This window comes from Lithobates pipiens, unplaced genomic scaffold (genome assembly GCF_037356315.1).
Source record: "Lithobates pipiens isolate NorthernLeopardFrog02 unplaced genomic scaffold, aLitPip1_a1.2 Scaffold_30, whole genome shotgun sequence".
In the NCBI taxonomy this organism is placed as follows: domain Eukaryota; kingdom Metazoa; phylum Chordata; class Amphibia; order Anura; family Ranidae; genus Lithobates; species Lithobates pipiens.
The window spans coordinates 127627673-127650438 of record NW_027507791.1 but is presented as its reverse complement, the minus strand read 5'-3'; the positions used below and the strand labels follow the sequence as shown (position 1 = coordinate 127650438).

The window sequence follows — 22766 nt, the reverse complement described above, 5'->3', positions numbered from 1 at the left end:
CCTTTGGTGTCTCCCTCTAAGCCTTACTGTCACTCTGCTATGAGCTTTGATGCAACCTTCCCAACTTTTCTTCCGAGTGCATTTCCATAAGCACTTGCTCTCCTGAAATCTTAATGGGTTCCCGTTGGTCTTTCTACCAACCCTTCTGCCTCCACGCTTCAGGTTCCCAGGTTTCCCCAAAACTTTCTCAGCAGTACTGTTCTGAGACTGTAGGGGGCCTATTTCTATAGTGTTTAGAACGGAAACCCACCTCTTATTTCTGGTACCTGACTCAGCAGTCACTAATTGATTACCAGGTTTACCTGTACCTTTGGGCACCACATTATCATGTACCATTAACACATTATTTGGTTCATTATTGACAGACATATTCAAACCAACATTAGACCTCTCAATGTTGCACATGTCACCAATGCCTTTTTTTCCAAAATTTGCTAGGGCAGAGTCTGCAGAGGGCACACATACTGGAGGGCCGCCATCACCCACAGGAACCTCACAGGACGCCACCTCCCCTGGGTTCACCCACTCTGCAGGCAGCTGTCCTACCACTTGACCCGTTCTGATGCCATCTGTATTTTTATCCACCGGAACAGGCAAGCTCTTGTCTGATCCACATACAATTTTTACCACGCTCCTTGCCCATTCCCCTGTCCCGGGACCTTATTAGGTTTGTCACCTAAACCAAGCACTGGACTGGGGACCCCAGCCACTTTTGTTTGAGCCCTGGTCAGGATCTCTGCTGCTTTCAGGTCCACACATGGCCCTTCCACCTCATGTGGTTTTTCTACTGGTGCAGTATACACGCCCTTCACCAACTGACCAGCACCACACTGGACCATAGCAGCAGAAATGCTTCCCATCTGACTGTTAGGAGGTGTAACCACAGGCAATTTAGGCTTATTTTCAACTTCAACATCTGTCTCAAATATTTCTTCTGGATCTAATCTAGCAGCATACGTAGCGGCAACTTTTAACAAAAGTAGCAAATTTAGGAATAAACCATTCCTGTCTTGCTTTGCTCTGTACAGCCTGCCATACAGTGCTCCACCTAGTGGTACTCCGCAATACCTGACCATCAGACTGTGGAGGAGACACACTAGTATAGATTGGCTGTACATCCCAAAGTTCAAGCATCTCTTTTAATGCTTCGGTTATAAACCAGGCCCTTGACTCCAGACCTAAGTCCTTCCTGGGGATTTTCATGACACTGGGGATGCAGAGAGACTCACTTGCTGAGACTTGAAAAGTTGCGACGGTTAACGGAACCTTCTCACAGCTGGAGGTAAACACGGCCTGGTGCTCCACCAGAGCGCTGCCAGGTGCTGGACTCATACCCAACTTCTCAGGCTGAGCATCAGTGAACTGCTCCAGAACATTACCAGTGACGTCACGTTGACACTCCATGCCAACCTCAGTTTTGTGGGTCACGGACAATGTCTCTGCTGTGCCCTTATTTGGTTCATCCTGCTCACCAGGGTTAACCCCTGCAGCAGCCACCGTGCCCTCAGGTACAGGCTGTTCTGCAGCCCCTCCTGCTGGCCCAGCAGAAACCGTGTCCACCTTATTTTTGTGCATAAAAGCCTTCTCTATCAGGGAGATAAGATTTTCACCCCAACTATTCCAATCTATTGTATGTGAGCTCCCTTCTGCGGTACTCCTCAGCACCGATCCTTCTGCCCAAGGAGACACATAAGAACAGACTGGCTTAGTTGCAGACTCATTACACCAGTCATTGTAAATCATGTCAGACTGTGGTAGCACAGGTTGCAATACACCATATTCACCACCTTTCTCTGCTTGCATTTCATAAGCCTCACACACTTTTGCATTTTTCACAGGTTGTGTTAATCCACCATTTACCTGCACATTTTTAGTACTAGCAGCTTGCACTAACACATTACCATTACACAGTACAGATCCATTCTGTCCCACCAGAGTGACATCGCAGTTGTCCAGGGCAACCAACCTCTGACTCCAACACATGAAGTTCCCTGGAGATTCCTGTGGACAACTGTGCTGTCTTACCACCAGTTGCTACAGGCAACGGCCCATTTTTGATAACCCCAGGTTCTTTTAGAGCAAAAGTTTTCCCAACAGCATTAAACTTTTCATTAACAGTAACACTTATAGCATTTTTCGCATTTGTAGGCTGTCCTAGCCCATGGTCAACTTGAGCCTGATAGTCATTAGACACAACACTTTTAGTCATCAACACAGGTTCTATTTGGATTTTAACCCTTGCATTCCCACTATATAGGGAAAAGTCATTCTCAAGTGCACATTCAGTGGCCCCACTAACTGGGGTCACTCTCACATCATCATGGACAGTCTCGTAACCAGTCCTTTTATACATGAAATCAGCAGTTCCAGCCATCATTTCATTAAAGAGGAAGTAAACCCTTTCAAACCACTTTGACCTACAGGTAAGCCTAGATTAAGGCTTACCTGTAGGTCCAAGCAACATCTCCTAAACCTATATGGTTTAGGAGATATTTGCCCGAAAATGGGCACCGCTGTCTACGGCGCATGCGCTGTAGACAGCGGCGCGCAGGCGCACTAAATGCGGCAAGTCCAAGAATGGATTTGCCTAATTTGTCGACTCCCGTGCGCATGCGCGGGAGTGACGTCATCGCGGCTTCGCCGAATGGCAGCGGCGGAGCTGCGAGACGCGACTCCCGTGCGCATGCGCGGGAGTGACGTCATCACGGCTTCGCCGCTGTCATTCGTCGGAGCTGCGAGACGCCACCAGCAAGATGGATGCGGCGGACTACAGGGGACAGCGGCGACTTCGCTGGCTCCTGTGTCAGGTAAGTGACACCTAATGAGCTACTATGCGATGCATAGTAGTCCATTATGCTTTACCTTTGCAGGGAAAAAAAGAGGAAGTAAACCCATCAGGGTTTACTTCCTCTTTAAAGACAGTCTTACCCACCGCAGTAGTTGGGGTCACCATCTTCATTTGAGTACGTCGTCTTATGCACCAGTCCTCTGCTGCACTTTTACTGGCCAACTCCTCCTGGTGGCCATGGGATGAAACTACAGCAGGCATCTCCCACCGTTTAGCACCCCCTGCAGGCACAACAGGAAACTTCTTGTTGCTAGGGGTGACTGCAAACATATTTTCACCGGAATCTGGGCCTACAGACAAAATTTTCTCAGCAACATTATCTCCAGCCGTATTCCACAACCTAGGGCAAGAAAACATGCCATGCCCCAGCTGGCCACATTCCAGGCATGGGACTGGACGATTTTTTCACAAAGAGATTCTCTCCTGGTGATTCCCAGCTGGCCGGAATGCACAGGCCTCTTTGTGGGGGACGCTGAACCAAACCTCTACTGCAGCTCCTTTCAGGCATAAATTTCACTCCGGTTGCCATGGGAGACCGCACTCTCCCAGCAGAACTTTGCTGGCTCTCTCCAACATGATAAATTGGCTCCTCCTTAAGCCACTTTCCACGATCCTTATTAGACATAGCCCATGGTACAGAGACAGCCCGACTGGCTTCCTCTGCGTTGCTATGGGCAACCACTCTCATCCTCAGCCTTTGATCAGCCTCGCTCCTTGCATATAGCATGGGATTCTCTCTGCTGGATCCCGTCTCATGCTGTGACACATTCACATCTTTCACAATAGCTGTTTTAACTGCATCAGCTTTGCCAGGGGCAACAACAGCCCTCTTCCAGTTATGGACATCCAGCGGCTTTCCCCTTGCACTGAGGGTTGGCTTCCTTTCCTCTGTAGCTTGGTTCAGTGCTGCTAAATGCCGCTTGCACCAATCCACTGCAGATTCAAATGCTGGTGGACTCTCCATAATAGCAGTCACCTGTGCACTCATTGCACCAGTGTTACTAGGGACAACCCCAGCCCTTTTTCTCCTTGATACACTCTGATCAGGTATGTATGGGGCTCGTTCGGGCGGTAACAACCCCTCCAACCACAGAGCTCGGTCTCTCATTTCAGCAAACCTGGCCTCTTTTAGGAGCTTTGACCGCCCCATACTTAGATACTCCAGAACAACTTTAAACAGTCCAGGAAAATGAAAGAGTCTCTTTTAAAGCAAGTTGCTTTTCTCTTCATGCAAGCTTTCCTCACCTGCACATTGCACACACTGATTGTGCTGTCTCATGCACACAAACACATTTCATAGCAAGAAAAAAAAAAAAAATGTTTGACTTTTCATTCACAGGTACACCACCTGCAACACGCAATGCCTTTTGCCTGGCTGCACTTCCACACACAGCCAATAGTTCCTGACTTGAACTTACTGTAGAGCAAGGACCCGGATTCCACCGTCTTTTGCCCGCATTCGAACACCACTTGTGATATTGGGGTGTTTAGCTCAATTGGTAGATGCATTTTTTAGTCCACATCAGGCAGGCGTTGATGGTTAAGGGCCTGGTAGCCCACGTTTATTATAAGAAAAACAAAATATTAGTCCATCCAGTAATCCCACGCAGGGGTCCAAGCTTAAATTAAATACAGAAAAATCCAAACGAAAATGCTAGCCCACCTGGCTACTCTTCAGCAGTAGTGCTGCTATAGGTACTTGCCCCTCAGACGAGCTGCTTGGATACACACAGTCTTAGGCTCCTTGGACACACACAGCTTCAACCCTTCAACACACAGCTTTAGACTCCTTGGATGCACACAGCTTCAACCCTTCAACGCACACAGCTTTGGGCTCTTTGGATGCACACAGCTTCAACCCTTCAACGCACACAGCTTTGGGCTCTTTGGACATGCACAGCAGCAAGCTACTCCACTCCACCATCCCTCACACTCCATTCCCAACAGCCCCTTCGTTATATGGGCTGTGTGCAGCTGGGCACACACCCTGCTCGTTATCACCAAGACCTGGACACAGGGTTGGAGATCCCTCTTTCCTCCAATTTCACAGGGACAGAGCTTAGCTCTGTCACAATATATATATATATATATATATATATATATATATATATATATATATATATAATGTATTAGCAGACACCCTAGGGAATAAAATGGCTATCATTGCAATTTTTTATGTCATACAGTATTTGCGTAGCGTTTTTTTTTTAAACACCATTTTTGAAATTGTGAGTCAATTAAAAAAAACAAGACAAAAAAACAATATATACCCCATTTTTTGGAATAATATGAAAGATGATGTTACGCCGAGTAAAATGGATACCTAACAACATGTTATTCTTTCAAACTGCCCACACTCGTAGAATAGTGGCAAACTATAGTATTTAAAAATTTCCATAAGTGAAGCTTTTAACGCCTTTACTAGAATTATTGCTCTCACTCTAACGTTCGCAGCTATACCTCACATGTGTGGTGCGAACACCGTTTACATATGCTTGTGCAACTTAGATATGCATTCACTTCTGCACGCGAGCACAGAGGGATTAGGGTGCTTTACATTTTTTATTTTTACACTGTCCGTAAAAAAAAAAATTGTATCGCTTTTATTCCTACTACAAGGAATGTAAACATCCCCTTTATGGAGAGACCCGGGGTCAATAAAGACCCCAAATCTCTCCTTTACCTTTAAAAGGTAATATGAAAAAACATTTGCTCCTCTAGGGAGAGGACTTTAACATGGACAAGTGGCCATACAAAGTATACAAAATTATATCAAAATGATAATACGTAATTTAATATTAATAATTAAAATTAACAATGTTATATACAATACAGATTACATGTGTTTACAAACATAAAGTGACAAATATACAAAGTACATATCCTGTTACACTGTATACTTCCTCAATCCAACTGTATAACAACACTCTACAGTGGACAGAAGGCAACAAACCCAACGCGTTTCGAGATCTTAGATAAACTCTCTTCATCAGGGGTATAAATAAATTGCATCAAACAGAAAACAGGAGATCTAAAAGCAGAATAACACAACATTTAGTATCTATATCAATAGAAAACTAATAAATAGTAATATGTAAATAAGTAAGAAGTTACAGGAGAGAGGAAAAAAAAATATTATTAATTATAACCATTTTTATTTATTTTGTAACAAAAAGCATCACTCACCACTATAGTAACCAGAGTCAATACACTGGACAGTATAGGGGATACAAGATAGTGAAAAAAGGAACCCTCTATCCAGACACTGGGAAGTGGATTGTGAACCAGTAGGATCAGCACACGTGACTCAAATGACCCGTATGGCAAGGTACTCACAAGGGACATCAATTGGTATAACCCTGTAGGATGAACAGAACACTGTAAAGAGAGGGGGTATATTAGTACATTGCAAATAAATATTGCAATATACCCAATTTTTTTTTGTACAACAGTATATATATAGCCCAACTCCAGTGGGAAAGTAAACATAATCATATACATGAAAATGATAACTCATCCAGGGAGAGATTAGCAGGTGCTAAATCCACTATTAGACCAAAAGGTAATAACTATACATCAAAAAAATAGATATGTATCAAATGTGCAAGCTTGCCCAGACCAAGAGAAGAAGTAACTCCAATCAAAAAATATAAATATATACCTGGTCTTCAAGATTCACCAATTATGTGAGGGGAGCCCAAATTTTCTACATCAAACAGTCCACCGCCCAGAATGGACGCAAATCGCATACCAGCAGATTTAATATATAAAGCAGCCAAGCCCTGAATAGAAAAGACATGTATAGGTACTGACATCCAAAATGATAGAATATATAGAGCATATTAGTCCAAGAATGCATATATAAATGGATAAGCTCCATAGCCGTGCACAAGCTATCGTGTGAACACTTCATAAGAAGTATAATAAAACTTACAGCACATGTATTGGATAGTTACACCGGTTAAAACTTCAAGGACTGAGCCCAGACTAAATACATCCAGTAATTGAAGTGGGGCGGGTCTGGGGGATGGTCCCATGTCAAGGGAACAGCCAGTAAGATAGATAGAGGAGCGGCACAGACGTAATGGCGCGAAAAACAAAGGAAGCCAAGCCCGCCGTCATTATAGCAACGTCCGTGGCATCACTGGATCCATTGCAAAAGCCCGACGTTGGTATAGTGATGCGCATGGCGTGACACGCAAGCCCGCCGTCGCTATGGTGAAATGCGCATTATTGTTCAACCCGGCGCGCAACTAGATGGATTGTCCCTCGGGGGGCCATGTCCAATAACACGCCCACCAATACAATGATAGGCGGCCACCTCCCAGAGCCCAGACAACGCCAAAACTCGGCGAGGGGCAAGAAACAGCAACATGCATTGGACAATTACCGTCCCGCGGAGCAAACACACCCGGGCATGCGACCCAGGAAAGCCAGATCACATGACCGAATGATAGTAGGAGGCAGCCACACCAAATGGAGAGGCTGCCTCCCGTGTGCCGAGTGAGGACAGCACCAGGGGTCACAGCAGTGAAACAGATCCACTGGACACCACCAGAAACCCAGGGGCAGAGTAAAACAAAAATAAACATAAAATAGAGATGAAATACGATAAAATGGAATAGCGAATAAAAAATAAATGAAATATGAAATAAAAAAATAAATAAAATGTTTCACTCATTAAAAGGTTCCCATTCACTACTACCCGAGGTAAAACCCTCCAGGAATGGACTAAAAGATAAAGTACCATTCAAGCCAGGAGGGAAGGTGGCCTTTAGCCGAAAAATCCAACGCTGTTCACGCTGGAGTAACGTCCGATTGGGATCACCTCCCCGCATTTCGAAATGAACACGTTCCAGAATAACAAAAGAAACTTTAGGACATACTCCAACGTGAACAGCAGTGACGTGTCTCCCCAAAGGGAGAGGGGGGGTACAAGATTGTAAAGAAATTAAATGCCGATAGGCCCTCTTCCAAAACTCCTGGATAGTTTTCCCTACATAAAAGCAGTTGCAACTGCATAGAAGTAGGTAAACAACACCTGGTGTTTTACAGTTAGCATAATGGCCTTTTACAATTAGCATAATTACCTTTTAAAAGGAAAAGATCCCGAAAAAAATTGGATCTTTTGCTTAATAAAATAAAAATAGAGGGGGTCTAGGCGACATCCCCTCCCGCCGCTTCTGAAAGCGGTCCAGTGGCTCATGAGCTGCTCGGAATGCTTTTAAGAGAAAGCCAGCCACCGGCTGAAAAAAATATCAGGGTTAAGGCTGATATCTTTAGCCATAATTCCTGGTAAACCACTTGAAAACTGCAATGTATAAATACTGTATACATATTGCAGTCGGCAAGTGGTTAATGTGGAGGAGCTCAAGTGGCCTGCACAGAGACCTGTCCTACTGAAAAACTTTGCCATAAATTGAATTGCTGATTGTGAAGCAAGTTTTCTGATCAAATATCAGCACTTACCCTCACAAATGCTTTTGCTGAATGAAAGCAATTTCCCACAGATACACTCCAAAATCTTGTGGAAAGCCTTCCTAGGATAGTTGAGTCTGTTAAAGAATCAAAGGGGTACCAAAAAAAAAAAGACCAGCAAGCTCATATAAGTTAGATTAATGGTCAGGTGGCCACAAGCCTTTGACTATATAGTACAGATTGACATGACTGTCTTGGTAATTCCTCACTAATTTGTTACTTTTTGTGTAAAACCATACTTTTACTGGCCATAGCTTAACCACTGAAACTGTCCTGTTTTCATTATATTGCCAGTCGCAGTTGCAATCGAATTCTCCAGACATACGGAAGCAAAAGGCAGTACCCAAAATGGACATCAGATGGATGTCTGAGAGCGGGATAGTGGACGTCTTCCTTTTACTGGGACCTATGCCTCAAAATGTTTTTAACCAATATGCACAGCTAACAGGTGATTACTAAATGGATTCAATTTTTACTTACTCTGTACCTACTCTGCCCTGTATGATTGTAATAGATCTCTGTAATGACAGGTACCCAGATACTTCCTCCACTCTTCTCACTGGGTTATCATCAGTGTCGCTGGAATTATGAAGATGAGGCAGATGTTGAAGCTGTGGATTCAGGGTTTGATGAGCACAATATTCCCTATGATGTTATCTGGTTGGATATTGAGCACACCGATGGAAAGAGGTATTTTACCTGGGACCCTGACAGATTTCCTGGCCCTGTAAAGATGCAAAAGAAACTGCGGGAGAAAAGACGCAAGGTGCAAATATATGTGTACATTTAGTAAATGGCAAGTGAAGAAATAGAGTATTTTGTGAGACAACTCTTATAAGACTTCCTGTCAAATATGTGTTATGTAGCACCATAGAAGCAGTGTAATTAGCTTTTATAATAATATATACATGTTATGTAGCATCAGAGAAGCAGTGTAATTAGCTTTAAAGAATTAAGTACAGACCTGTGCATAGCAGTAGGAGATGGTGAGTGAACTAGTCATCTTGTTGTTTTTCTAGTCACTATTTGCTGACTGAATTTCTTTACTGTCCTTTATTTTGAACAACGTAAAATTTAAAGCTGAATTTCATATATATATATATATATATATATATATATATATATATATATATATATATATAAAAAAAAATTGTAACGTTACATTGGTTACAGGTTGGACCAAGGTAAGTATACATATTCCATACCCGGCCAGTCCCTGCGAAGATGGAGAATTACTGTAGTAGCTGCCACTACTAAAATGATCCTGTCTTTTGGCTCCCGTGACAAGGGGCTGCCCTGCTGTATTAGTAACCACAGGTTTTCACTCACATTCAGAGAATGCCTTGTATTTTTCTCAATTAATGCAAAGACTTCTGTGATTGGATGAGGTTGAGGGTGCAGAGGTGACACCACAAGCTCCACCTCACCCAAACAGAGACTGCTGTGCATTATTTGAGAGAAATGCAAGGTGTTCTTTGAATGGCGGCTGTGCTGAGCAAGCAACATCTTTTGGTTACTATACATCAGGTCAGCTACTCAGCCTCTGATGTGGAAGACAGCAAGGATCACTGTAGTAGTAGTGGTTAGTACAGTGATTCTCCACTTCCACAGGGATCAGCCAGGAATGGAATATGTATGCGTACAATGGTCCAAACTGTACCAATGTAATGATACAAAAAACATACATGGAATTCAGATGTAGGCCAAATATTTACAGTGGACCCACCCTCTCCTCCTCATAAAACTCCACTCCTTTGGTCTCCGTGACTGTACTCTTCGCTGGTTCTCATCCTACCTATCTCACCGCTCTTTCAGTGTCACTTACACCTCTTTTCCTCCTCTCTTCATCCTTTCAGCGTCCGGGTCCCCCTAGGTTCTGTTCTTCGACCTCTCCTTTTCTGAATCCACACCACCTCCCTGGGTCAGTCTCCCATGGCTTTTAATATCATCTCTACTTGGACGACACCCAAATCCACCTATCCAAGACCAAGCTCATTATATTTCCTCCACCACGTGCCACTTCCCCTAATTTCTCTGTCAAAATCAACTATCAATCCATCCCTAGATGCCAAGGTCCTAAGTGTAATCCTGGACTCTGAACTATCCTTTCGGCTTCACATCCAATCACTGTCCAAAGTTTGCCACCTCGACCTCCACAACATCTCCAAGATACGCTCCTTCCTAATCAATGACAGCACAAAGCTTTTAATCCACTCGACTACTGCAACTTCTGTCTCATTGGCTTACCTCTAAATAGGCTATGCCCCCTTCACCATCATGAACGCTGCTGCCAGGCTCATCCACCTTACAAGCCAGTTGGCGTCTGCTACCCCTCTCTGCCAATCCGTCCATTGGCTGCCACTCAACCAACTAATTCAATAACTTACAAAGCCATCCACAACCTGTCCCCCAGCTACATCTCTAACCTGGTCCCAAAATACCAACCAAATTGTCCTCTTCGCTCCTCCCAAGACTCCCTGCTCTCTAGCTCACTTGTCACCTCATCCAATGCTCACCTCCAGGACTTCTTCCAAGCCTCTGGAATGCTGTAACCCAATCTGTCCGACTGTCTCCTACTTTTCCTACTTTAAGGCGATCCCTGAAAACTCATCTCTTTAGAGAAGCCAATCTGGCGCCCACCTGACAACTGTACATTTATTTTATCTAACAGCACATCAATCACAGTTACTACCTCTTGTATCTCTTGACCCTCCCTCTTAGATTGTAAGCTCTAATGAGCAGGGCCCTCTGATTCCTACTGTATAAAAGTGTATTGTATTTGTACTGTCTACCCTCAAGTTGTAAAGCGCTGCTTAACCACTTTCCAAGTGGACCATTTTGCTGGCTTAAGACCAGACCACTTTTTGCGATTCGGCACTGTGTCAATTTAACTGAAAATTGCGCGGTCGTGCGACGTGGCTCCCAAACAAAATTGATGTCCTTTTTTTCCCACAAATAGAGCTTTCTTTTGGTGGTAACAAAAAAAGAGCGACAATTTTGATAAAAAAATAATTTTTTTTACTTTTTGCTATAATAAATACCCCGCAAAAATGTATAAAACATTCAGTTTAGGCCAATATGTGTTCTTCTACATATTTTTGGTAAAAAAAAATCGCAATAAGTGACTATTGATTGGTTTGCGCAACCAACTAATTCAATAACTTACAAAGCCATCCACAACCTATCCCCCAGCTACATCTCTAACCTGGTCCCAAAATACCAACCAAATTGTCCTCTTCGCTCCTCCCAAGACTCCCTGCTCTCTAGCTCACTTGTCACCTCATCCAATGCTCACCTCCAGGACTTCTTCCAAGCCTCTGGAATGCTGTAACCCAATCTGTCCGACTGTCTCCTACTTTTCCTACTTTAAGGCGATCCCTGAAAACTCATCTCTTTAGAAAAGCCAATCTGGCGCCCACCTGACAACTGTACATTTATTTTATCTAACAGCACATCAATCACAGTTACTACCTCTTGTATCTCTTGACCCTCCCTCTTAGATTGTAAGCTCTAATGAGCAGGGCCCTCTGATTCCTACTGTATAAAAGTGTATTGTATTTGTACTGTCTACCCTCAAGTTGTAAAGCGCTGCTTAACCACTTTCCAAGTGGACCATTTTGCTGGCTTAAGACCAGACCACTTTTTGCGATTCGGCACTGTGTCAATTTAACTGAAAATTGCGCGGTCGTGCGACGTGGCTCCCAAACAAAATTGATGTCCTTTTTTTCCCACAAATAGAGCTTTCTTTTGGTGGTAACAAAAAAAGAGCGACAATTTTGATAAAAAAATAATTTTTTTTACTTTTTGCTATAATAAATACCCCGCAAAAATGTATAAAACATTCAGTTTAGGCCAATATGTGTTCTTCTACATATTTTTGGTAAAAAAAAATCGCAATAAGTGACTATTGATTGGTTTGCGCAAAAGTTATAGCATTTACAAAATAGGGGATAGTTTTATGGCCTTTTTATTATTATTTTTTTTTTTACTAGTAATGGCGGCGATCAGCGATTTTTATTGTGACTGCGACATTATGGCGGACACATCAGACATTTTTGACACGTTTTTGGGACCATTGTCATTTATACAGAAACCAGTGCTATACAAATGATTCCTGTGTAAATGACACTGGCAGTGAAGGGGTTAAAGAGGAAGTAAACCCTGATGAGTTTACTTCCTCTTTCATTCCCTGCAAAGGCAAAGCATAATGGACTACTATGCATCGCATAGTAGTCCATTATGTGTCACTTACCTGACACAGGAGCCAGCGATGCCACCGCTGTCCTATGTAGTCCGGCGCATCCATCTTCTCTGTGGGGTCTCGCTGCTCCGCCGCTGTCATTCAGCGAAGCCGCGATGACGTCCCTCCCAAACATGCGCGCGGGAGCCGACACGCGTGGCATCTTCGTTGTTGATGGTGCCGCGCTCAGTGCGCCTGTAGACAGCGGTGCCTGTCTTTCGGAAAATATCTCCTAAACCGTGTAGGTTTAGGAGATATTTCTTGGACCTACAGGTAAGCCTTAATCTAGGCTTACCTGTAGGTCAAAGTGTGTTGTGAGGGTTTACAACCACTTTAACCAGGAGGTGGCAGTGTAGGGGTTAAGTGTGTTCTAGGGGCATGTTGCTAACTGTGGGGGCGTGGCTGTGTTTTACACATCACTGATCTCTGCTCCAATCACAGGGAGCAGAGATCAGTATCACTGTTGCTAGGCAGAACAGGGAGATGCTTGTTTACTTTGAGACAATTGCGGGTAACCCGTGGCAGGACCAGCGATTGGACTCACGGAGGTTCCGACCGGCGCACGCGCACCGCTGGCTGCGCACACGCGATGGCACAGCGGCACATTTAAAGGTACGTACCTGTACGCCCATGTGCCTGTCCATGCCATTCTGCCGACGTACATCGCCGTGCGCCAGTCGGGTGCAGTTAAATTGTCGGCGCTATATAAATCCTGTATAATAATAATTTTCTTAGACATTGGTGTTGAATTGCTAAAAGTGGGGAGTGCAAAATCTGGTGCAGCTCTGCACAGAAACCAATCAGCTTCCAGGTCTTTTGTCAAAGTTTAATTAAACAAGCTGATGTTAGAAAATAATTGGCTACCATCAGGGGCGACACTAGGTCTAAAAAATATCTCGGGCTAGAGCCTATAGCGGCGAAGTAAAGAGTCATACGCTTGGGTGTATATACATGTGTGTGTGTGTGTGTGTGTGTGTGTATATGTGTGTGTGTAGCGTGTGTTTTTTCCCAAGACTATAGTTGAGTCTTGGGGTTAATTGCTCTAAATTGTCGTTTTGGCATCAGTTTGGCTAGGCTGTACTAATGTTCTGCCTGGTCATAGGTGTAAGTAGCACCTTTGACAGACATTGGAACGCAGTCTGGTTGGACGCATTGGGTGCCAGTCTCTCTTTCTGAGCCAATCAGTGGGTGCGTTGTCTCGCTGTGTATTCCGGGAGAGGGTACTTAAGATGCTGAAGTCATGTGGTTCTGGGTTTCGGTCCAGAAGTATGTTCTGACTCCATGGTCCCGGTCCTCCTGACCAGCCCCCGGGGGCCCTTATGGCCTGGGGTGCGGATCCATCCGTTTCCGAGTCTCGGAACTGGCTAGTCCAAGGCACAGTAACTGGAAGGAGGATTCTAAGTTGGTCAGGTGCCATCTTGGGTTTTGGAGAGGCCCAGCAACTCATCATGCAACCAGGGGCGGACTCTTTGGAAGAGGGCCACGCACGAGGCTGGCTGCTCGGTAAGAGATTGGCTGTTGAGCTTTATGGACACTAATTGAATCCACATTTCTTACGGTATCGCTGGACCAGCTGCAAGATATGGGGTACTGTAAAAAAGTTCCTATTTCCGTCCTTCGTTACAACTAAGTTCCTGTGAGAGACTTTCTGTATTCATATTAAGTTTGCAACCAAGTCTGTGGCAGAGACTTTGCTAAGTTTGAGTCATTTATCGGCTGCTAACTCCATAAACCAGGATTCATCTGACAGTGGAAATATCCAGTTGCGAGTGGCTATTTCCTGGATTAACTAGAGAGAGACATTTATTATGTGTCGGTAGTTTCCAAAGTGCCTGAGCTTCCATACCTATACCCTCTATTCCCAACTGAGAGACTGTGTTTCTGTTCAACCTTACATCAGGGTCCCCAGAAATCCCCTTCCTTACATCGGGGTCCCCAGAGAGCCCCTTCCTTACATCGGGGTCCCCAGAGAGCCCCTTCCTTACATCGGGGTCCCCAGAGAGCCCCTTTCTTACATCAGAGTCCCCAGAGAACCTCCCACTTACACCAGGGTCCGCAGAGAGCCTCCCCCTTACACCAGGGTCCGCAGAGAGCCTCCCCCTTACACCAGGGTCTGCAGAGAGCCTCCCCTCACACCAGGGTCCACAGAGAGCCTCCCCCTTACACCAGGGTCCGCAGAGAGCCTCCCCCTTACACCAGGGTCTGCAGAGAGCCTCCCCCTTACAACAGGGTCCCCAGAGAGCCTCCCCTTACATCAGGGTCCCCAGAGACCCTCCACCTTACATTAGGGTCCCCAGAGACCCTCCACCTTACATCAGGGTCCCCAGAGACCCTCCACCTTACATCAGAGTCTCCAAAGAGCCTCCCCCTTACATCAGGGTCTCCAGAGAGCCTCCCCCTTACATCAGGGTCTCCAGAGAGCCTCCCCCTTACATCAGGGTTGCCAGAGAGCCTCCCCCTTACATCAGGGTCACCAGAAAGCCGATGTCTGTGTGGGCGTGTGTCGTCCACCTACCTCCCCCCATTCCTCGGCTAGCCCGTTTTCTTCTTGGTCCAGTCACAGCAAACTGGGAGAGGAGGTTGGAGGAGTGCAGGCTCTGGCAGGCGCCATGGATGCTGCTGAGGGTGGCGGTGTATTTTTTTCTCTATCTCTCTCTCTCTCTCTCTTTCTCCCTCTTTCCCTCCTGGGCTCTTCCCGGCTGCCCGGGTCCCCCCTCCCTGTTTGATGCTGCTCTGCACTCCACGCCGCCACCGGACCAGCTATGGGATGCTCCAGTCCAGGAGTTGCAGACCAGGCCCTATGAGCACTAGTTCGGAGGAGGAGAAAGTGGAATGCTGGGCACAGTGGGCAGGCAGGGAGTTGCGGCTGTGACGTCACTGGTTGCTTGACGCTAGTTGCTAGGCTCTAGCAACCAGTGACCAAGAGTAGAGTCAGGTGGATGTGGAGCCGGAGCCAGTGCTACCATGGCTCAGTCTGCCCCTCTCCCCTGCATGCTGGACTGGGACAAGAGACTCGGGTCTATGGGCCCCAGACTCAGGGCTGTAGCCCCAATAGCCACCCCCTAGCGATGCCACTGGCTACCATGCACAGCTGCACCAGATTTTGCACTCTCCACCATTAGTAAATTGTTGTTCATTCTTAGTGCATATTCCAGTGGGTCTGTAGAGTCTAATCTCATACAGATTGAGCTCCATTTGCTGCTGTATGTTTGTGTGCCTTTTATATGTTCATGCCATAAAACTTTATTGTACTTTTAATTTATTAGAAGTATGTGCATTACCCAAACGTATATTTCTAACGTTCTACAGCGTCATGAGAGATGAAGGCACTTAAATTATTAATAAGTAAAGTGTTAAAAAATGTATTGGATTCAATAAGGAAAGGTACAAGTACCTCATTCTTAGTCTCAGCATAATGTCTAACAGCTTAGGTGAATACTGTACACCAGGGATATGCAATTAGCAGACCTCCAGCTGTTGCAAAACTATAAATCCCATCATGCCTCTGCTGTGGGTGTCATGCTTGTGGCAGTCTGAGACTTGCTATGCCTCATGGGACTTGTAGTTCTGCAACAGCTGGAGGTCCGCTAATTGCATATCCCTGCTGTACGCTATACTTTTTTATTTGCACCAAGAGTTTTTTTTTAATTCAGGAAAAGCATTTGAAGGTCCATCCCCTTCTTCTTAGTCGGAGCTGTACTAATACATCACAGGGTCTGTTTGGATCAAGAAGAAGAGAGTAGACCTTCAAAAGCCTGCCCTGAAGAACAAACTTGGTGCAAATAAAAAAAGTGTCACGTACAGTGCTCGGTGAGAGTGATGGATAACAGCTTGAATTCTAAAGGCAGCAAGTTTTAGGTGTTGGAACTAAGTGGACAGATCACAGTTTGCATGTTAGACTTTAAAAAAAAATCTTACTAACATTAAAAAAAATCAGGTCTGTAATATCAGAAACATATTTAGTCCTAGCTCCAATTTATCTTCCACTTACAGTCCCCTGACATAATGCCTCTCTTATTCTCAGCTGGTTGTGATCTCTGACCCTCACATTAAAGTTGATCCAAACTACACCCTGTATGCGGAGGCCAAAGAAAGAGGCTACTTTGTGAAAGACCGAGAAATCCAGAATTTTGAAGGCTCCTGCTGGCCAGGTTAGAATTGTACACTTTTATGTAAAATGCTATGTGTATAGAAAGTATGAAAAATTCAGACTGTTTCAGTTTTATAGTCTGTAGTAACATTGATTGTAGGTTCATTGGTAAGTTTAAAAATTGACATAGAAATATAAAGGATTAGCAGTATTGTCCTTACATTCCTGTAAGCACTTGTACACACGGTCGGACATTCCGACGGAAAATGTCAGATCGGACCATGTTGTCGAATAATCCGATTGTGTGTGGGCTCCATCGGCCTGTTTCTGTCGGAATATCCGACGGACAAAGTTTTAGAGCTGGGCTATAAAACTTTCCGACAACATGATTCGATCGGACTTTGTCAGATTGTGTGTAGAGAATTCCGATCGTACAAAGTGCCACGCATGCTCAGATCAAATTCCTAGACCAAAACTATTGGCTACTAGCCTGAACGTAGTCCCGTTGTAACGAAATAACGTCATCACGTTACGTACGATCGGATTTTCCAACAACTTTGTCCGACCGTGTGTATGCAACACAAGTTTTAAACAAAATCAGTCGGACAAAATCCAACGGATTTTATTGTCAGAATGTCCGACCGTGTGTACAGGGGCTTAGTGTAACTTGGAAAAAGACTCCTCTGTATGGAGTCTAATGCCGCATACACACGACTGGACTTTCCGGCAGACTAGGTCCGACAGAATCGGTCCATCGGACAATCCAATCGTGTGTGGGCTAATCTGATCATTTTTCATAAACAAAATCCGTCGGACCTAGAAATAGAACATGTTTCCAATCTGTCTGATGGACTCAATTCCTATTGGGAAAACAGTTCATTTGTATGCTGGTCCGATGGACCAAATACGACGCAAGGGAAGCTATTGGCTACTGGCTATTGAATTTCCCTTTTTAGTCCCGTCTTATGTCATCACATTCAAAACAAATGGACTTTCGAACGCACTTAGTCCATTCGTGTGTGGGCAAGTCCGATTGTGCGGAAGGTCTGTCGGAACTCTGCCGAAAGTCCTTCGGGAAGACCGTCGGACCTAGTCTGCCAGAAAGTCTGGTCGTGTGTACATAAGACCAACTACTATAAGACATTACCATGAAAAGGTTTATTATCCAGCAGAATTTTTAGATCAATGCTTTATTATTCAGTTTAAGAATGTGCTGGCTTGTTCAGTAGTCTTTACCTAGGGTACATGCATATACATTTGTGCTCATAAGTTTACATACCCTGGCAGAATTTATGATTTCTTGGCCATTTTTTCAGAGAATATGAATGATAACACAAAAACGTTTCTTTCACTCATGGTTAGTGTTTGGCTCAAGCAATTTATTAGCAATCAACTGTACTTACTCCTTTTAAATCATAATGGCAACATAAACTACCCAAATGACCCCGATCAAAAGTTTACACGCCCCAGTTCTTAATACCGTGTATTGCCCCCTTTAACAACAATGACAGCTTGAAATTTTTTGTGGTAGATGTGGATGAGGCTCTTTATCTTCTCAGATCTTAAAGCTGCCCATTCCTCTTGGCAAAAAGCCTTCAGTTCCTGTGAAATTCTTGGGCTGTCTTACATGAACTGCACGTTTGAGATCTCCTCAGAGTGGCTCAATGATATTGAGGTCAGGAGACTGAGATGGCCACTCCAGAACCTTCACTTTCTTCTGCTGTAGCCAATGACAGGTCGACTTGGCCTTGTGTTTTGGATCATTGTCATGTTGGAATGTCCAAGTACGTCCCATGCGCAGCTTCCTGGCTGATGAATGCAAATGTTCCTCCAGTATTTTTTGATAACAAACTACATTGATCTTGCCATCAATTTTGACCAAATTTCCTGTGCCTTTGTAGCATTCACATCCCCAAAACATCAGTGCTCCACCTACGTGTTTCACAGTAGGAATGGTGTACCTTTCATCATGGGCCTTTTTGACTCCTCCCCAAGTGTAGTGTTTATGGTTGTGGCCAAAAAGCTCAATTTTGGTATCATCACTCCAAATGACTTTGTGCCAGAAGGTTTGAGGCTTGTCTCTGTGCTGTTTGATTTATTGTAAGCGGAATACTTTGTTGCATTTGTGTAGTAATGGCTTTCTTCTGGCAACTTGATCATGCAGACCATCTTTCTTCAAGTACCTCCTTATTGTGCATTTTGAAACAGCCATACCACATGTTTTCAGAGAGCCCTGTATTTCACCTGAAGTTAGTTGTTGGTTTTTCTTTGCATCCCGAACAATTTTCCTGGCAGTTGTGGCTGAAATTTTAGTTGGTCTACCTGACTGTGGTTTGGTTTCAACAGAACCCATCATTTTCCACTTCTTGATTAGAGTTTGAACACTGCTGATTGACATTCTCATTTCCTTGGATATGTTTTTTATCACTTCCCTGTTTTATACAGTTCAGCTACATTTTCTCGCAGATCCTTTGACAATTCTTTTGCTTGCCCCGTGACTCAAAATCCAGAAACGTCAGTGCAGCACTGGATGAAAGATGCAAGGGTCTATCAGGAGTTCAGAAACTCATTGACCTTTTATACACCCAGTAATTACAAGCATCACAACGGATCACAGGTGAGGATGGGTACTTTTTAATAGCCATTCGAACCCCTTTGTGTCAACTTGTAGGCATGTTATCAGGCCTAAATCACCAGGGTATGTAAACTTTTGATCAGGATCATTTGGGTAGTTTCTGTTGTGATTATAATTTAAAAAGAGTAAACAGTTGATTGATAATAAATGGCTTCAGCCAAACACTAACCATGACTAAAAGAAATGTTTTTGTGTTATCATTCATATTATCTGAAAAATGGCCAAGAAATCATAAATTCTGTAAACGTATGAGCACAACTGTAACTATCATTTCAAGTTATGTGCCTGATTACAGCATCTCTTATAATGATTAAGTGAACATCAAGATGTGTACTGTAGAGATTTCTTGGGGACAATAAAGAGCATTCCAACCATCAGGAAAAAAACTGCTTATTGCACACACACTTTCAAGTGTGTTGTGGCAAAATTTATCTTTCTATAAAAAAAAATGGAATAAGCATTTCATTTACAATCAATGCTGGTCATTGTTTCAAGGTGATGCATATCTGACAGGCAGATATCTCATCCTGATGAGACATTTGCCAGCTAATAGACAAACTAAGTGCAATGATTTTATGTGAAAAGTGGCCACTCCATGACCTTAATGTGCTTCTTCTTGTGCCGACTCCTTGTTGCCTTGGCGGTATGTTTTGGGTCATTGTCATGCTGAACGGCCGATCTATGACCCATCTTTAGTGTTCTGACTGAGGGAAGAAGGTTCTCATTCAAGATTTTACAATACAAGGCCCTGTCTATTGGCCCCTCAATGTGGCAAAGTCGGCCTGTACCTTTAGCAGAGAAGCAGTCCCAAAGCATAATGTTTCCACCTCAATGCTTGGCTGTAGGGATGGTGTTCTTAGGGTCATAGTCAGCATTTTTCTTCCTCCAAACAGGACGGTTATCCCCTCCTCAAGAAGACACATGTACAGTCATGCCAATGAACCTCTAAATGATTCAGAGAAGGACTGGAAGAAAGTGCTGTGGCCAGATGAGACCAAAATTTAGCTCTTTGCCATTGACTCGACTTGCCGTGTTTGGAGGAAAATTTGCTGTTGAATTGACCCCATTGTGCATATACTAATGTACCCCTGCTATATGTGCATCACATATAACATACAGTGATTGTAAATGATCACCTCGTAAATCAACCCATTCAGTTTAAAATAGAAATTAAAGGCAAAATCTTAATCTTTTTGTATAGATATAAAAAAAAATTATAATACCTTTTTTCCCTTTTTATAACTGATCACATTCCCTCTGTTCTCAGCTGCAGAAGAGGTGGGGGGAGGAGAAGCAGCAGCACACTGAGCTTGCCTGGGAGATGTAGCAGGTAACCAGGGTCACCAAGACAGAGGGTAGTCGGTACAAGCCAAGGTTCGGTGCCAGGTGGATAGCAGAGGAGACGAGGTTAGATGGGAGCCGAGGTCAAAAAAGGTAGCAGGCCGAGGAGATCCGTTTAACAAGCCGAGGTCAAGGTCAAAAGGCAGGCAGGAGACAGGTATGGAACAAGCCGGGTCGGTAATCAGGGATCACAGGAAACCGGAAACACAGGAACGTCAGTAACACCTGAGATCAAACAGCTCTTTAGTCAAGGTCTGACTTCCTTATAAAGGCCAATGTGATGTGCTGGTGGAGGTGCTGGGTCCTAGAGACCTTCTGGCTCTCTGACATGTGCTGGCTTCTAGAGACCTCCTGCTATTGATACCCTAACAGGTGGTCAGACCATTTTTGCAATTTTTCCTTTGCATTTCTATTATTCTACTTTTCTTATAGCTTTCAGAGTTTGTCAAAGACCCCCCAAACCATATATTTTCTGAAAGCACATGAAGAATAAAAAAAAGTGCTAGACCCTGCAGTATTATCAAACCAATATATTTGCAAAAAATACACTAAAACCATTATTAGCAGATAAAAACAGTAAATTTTCCAAAATTCCTACTAAATATAAAAGCTTAACCTGTATTGAGTTAATAAATAACAAATATTTGTAACTTTTAAATTGAGCCTTTTTGCAAAATGGTGGCCCCAGCGCCCCCTAATACTTATCTGAGCCCCATCGCTCTCTCTGGCGATGTCCACGAGTGCCTCAGCCATCCAGGACTCTCCTCCTGAGTGGCTGAGACACAGTAGCACTCCATTGACTCCCACTGCTGTCAATCAAAGTCAGTCATCCAGTCAGGAGAGAGAGGGGGTGGGGGCTGAACCTGGGCTCCATATTTGAATGGAGCTGTGCCTCGGCTCGGGTGCGCCCATAGCAAGCTGCTCGCTGTGGGGGCACTCTATAGGAGGCATGGGCCAGGAGAACTGAAGAGGGACCCGAGAAGAAGAGTGCCTGGGCTTCCCTGTGCAGTAGAGGAGGTAAGTATAACATGTTTGTTATTTTTCGAGAAAAAAAAACAAGACTTTACAATCACTTTAAGGGTCCGTTCACACAGGGGCAACTCAGATCCGACTTCAGGCCGCCCCTAGTTGCCTCAGGTCGGACAACATTTAAAAATCAATGTAAGTGAATGAGAGCCGTCTTCATGCACACTACTGAAGTCGCTCCGACTTCAGAAAAGGTTCCTGTACTACTTCAATCCGACTTGTAGGTGACCGGTACCCATTGATTTCAATGGAGGTCGCCTCCAAGTCGGATCTCCGTTTATACGGAGGCGACTCTGACAGAATTATCAGCTCTCAAGAGGGAACTCCACGCCAAATTTATTTAAAAAATTTGGCGTGGGTTCCCCCTCCAAGAGCATACCAGACCCTTAGGTCTGGTATGGATTTTAAGGGGAACCCCCTACGCCGAAAAAACGGCGTGGGGGTCCCCCCCAGATCCATACCAGACCCTTATCCGAGCACGCTACCCGGCCGGCCAGGAAAGGGGGTGGGGACGAGCAAGTGCCCCCCCCTCCTGAGCCGTACCAGGCCGCGCGCCCTCAACATGGGGGGTGCCTTGGGGAAGGGGGGGCCGCGTGGCCCCCCACCCCAAAGCACCTTGTCCCCATGTTGATGAGGACAAGGGCCTCTTCCCGACAACCCTGGCCGTTGGTTGTCGGGGTCTGCGGGCGGGGGGCTTATCGGAATCCGGGAGCCCCCTTTAATAACCCTATGTGAATGAATATGGGGTACAATGTACCCCTACCCATTCACCTGTGAAAAAAAAGTACAAAAAAAAACACAACACAGGGTTAAATTGCACAGCTCCGGGGGTCTTCGGGGGTCTTCTCGCCAGGCTTCCGCTATCTTCTGCTAGCTCTTTTACTAGCGGAGGAGCCCGGCATTCTTCTTCGCCGCCGCTCTCTTCTTCCGACTTCGGGGGTCTTGTCCCCCTCTTCGGTTCTTCTTGCCGCGCCGCCGCGCCTTCTTCTAGCTCTTTTACAGGCGGTGGCCTGGTCTTCTGGAGATGTTGCCTCGCCGCTGTCTCCGCTGACTATGACAGAACACTCGGCGTGCGGCGACTTATATAGGGACATCGCCGGATGATGTC

At 44.8% G+C, this 22766-nt stretch overlaps 1 protein-coding gene across 4 annotated transcripts in view; it reads left to right on the top strand.

Annotated features, from left to right (window-relative positions):
- The window catches only part of GANC (glucosidase alpha, neutral C), a 203343-nt gene that overhangs the window by 29123 nt on the left and 151454 nt on the right, over positions 1-22766 (top strand). For all 4 annotated transcript variants that reach the window (XM_077464837.1, XM_077464835.1, XM_077464834.1 and 1 more), the window contains exons 10-12: positions 8621-8774; positions 8857-9092; positions 16591-16717. In XM_077464837.1, coding sequence (XP_077320963.1) covers positions 8621-8774; positions 8857-9092; positions 16591-16717 — 517 coding nt within the window. The remainder of the gene's footprint in view (positions 1-8620; positions 8775-8856; positions 9093-16590; positions 16718-22766) is intronic.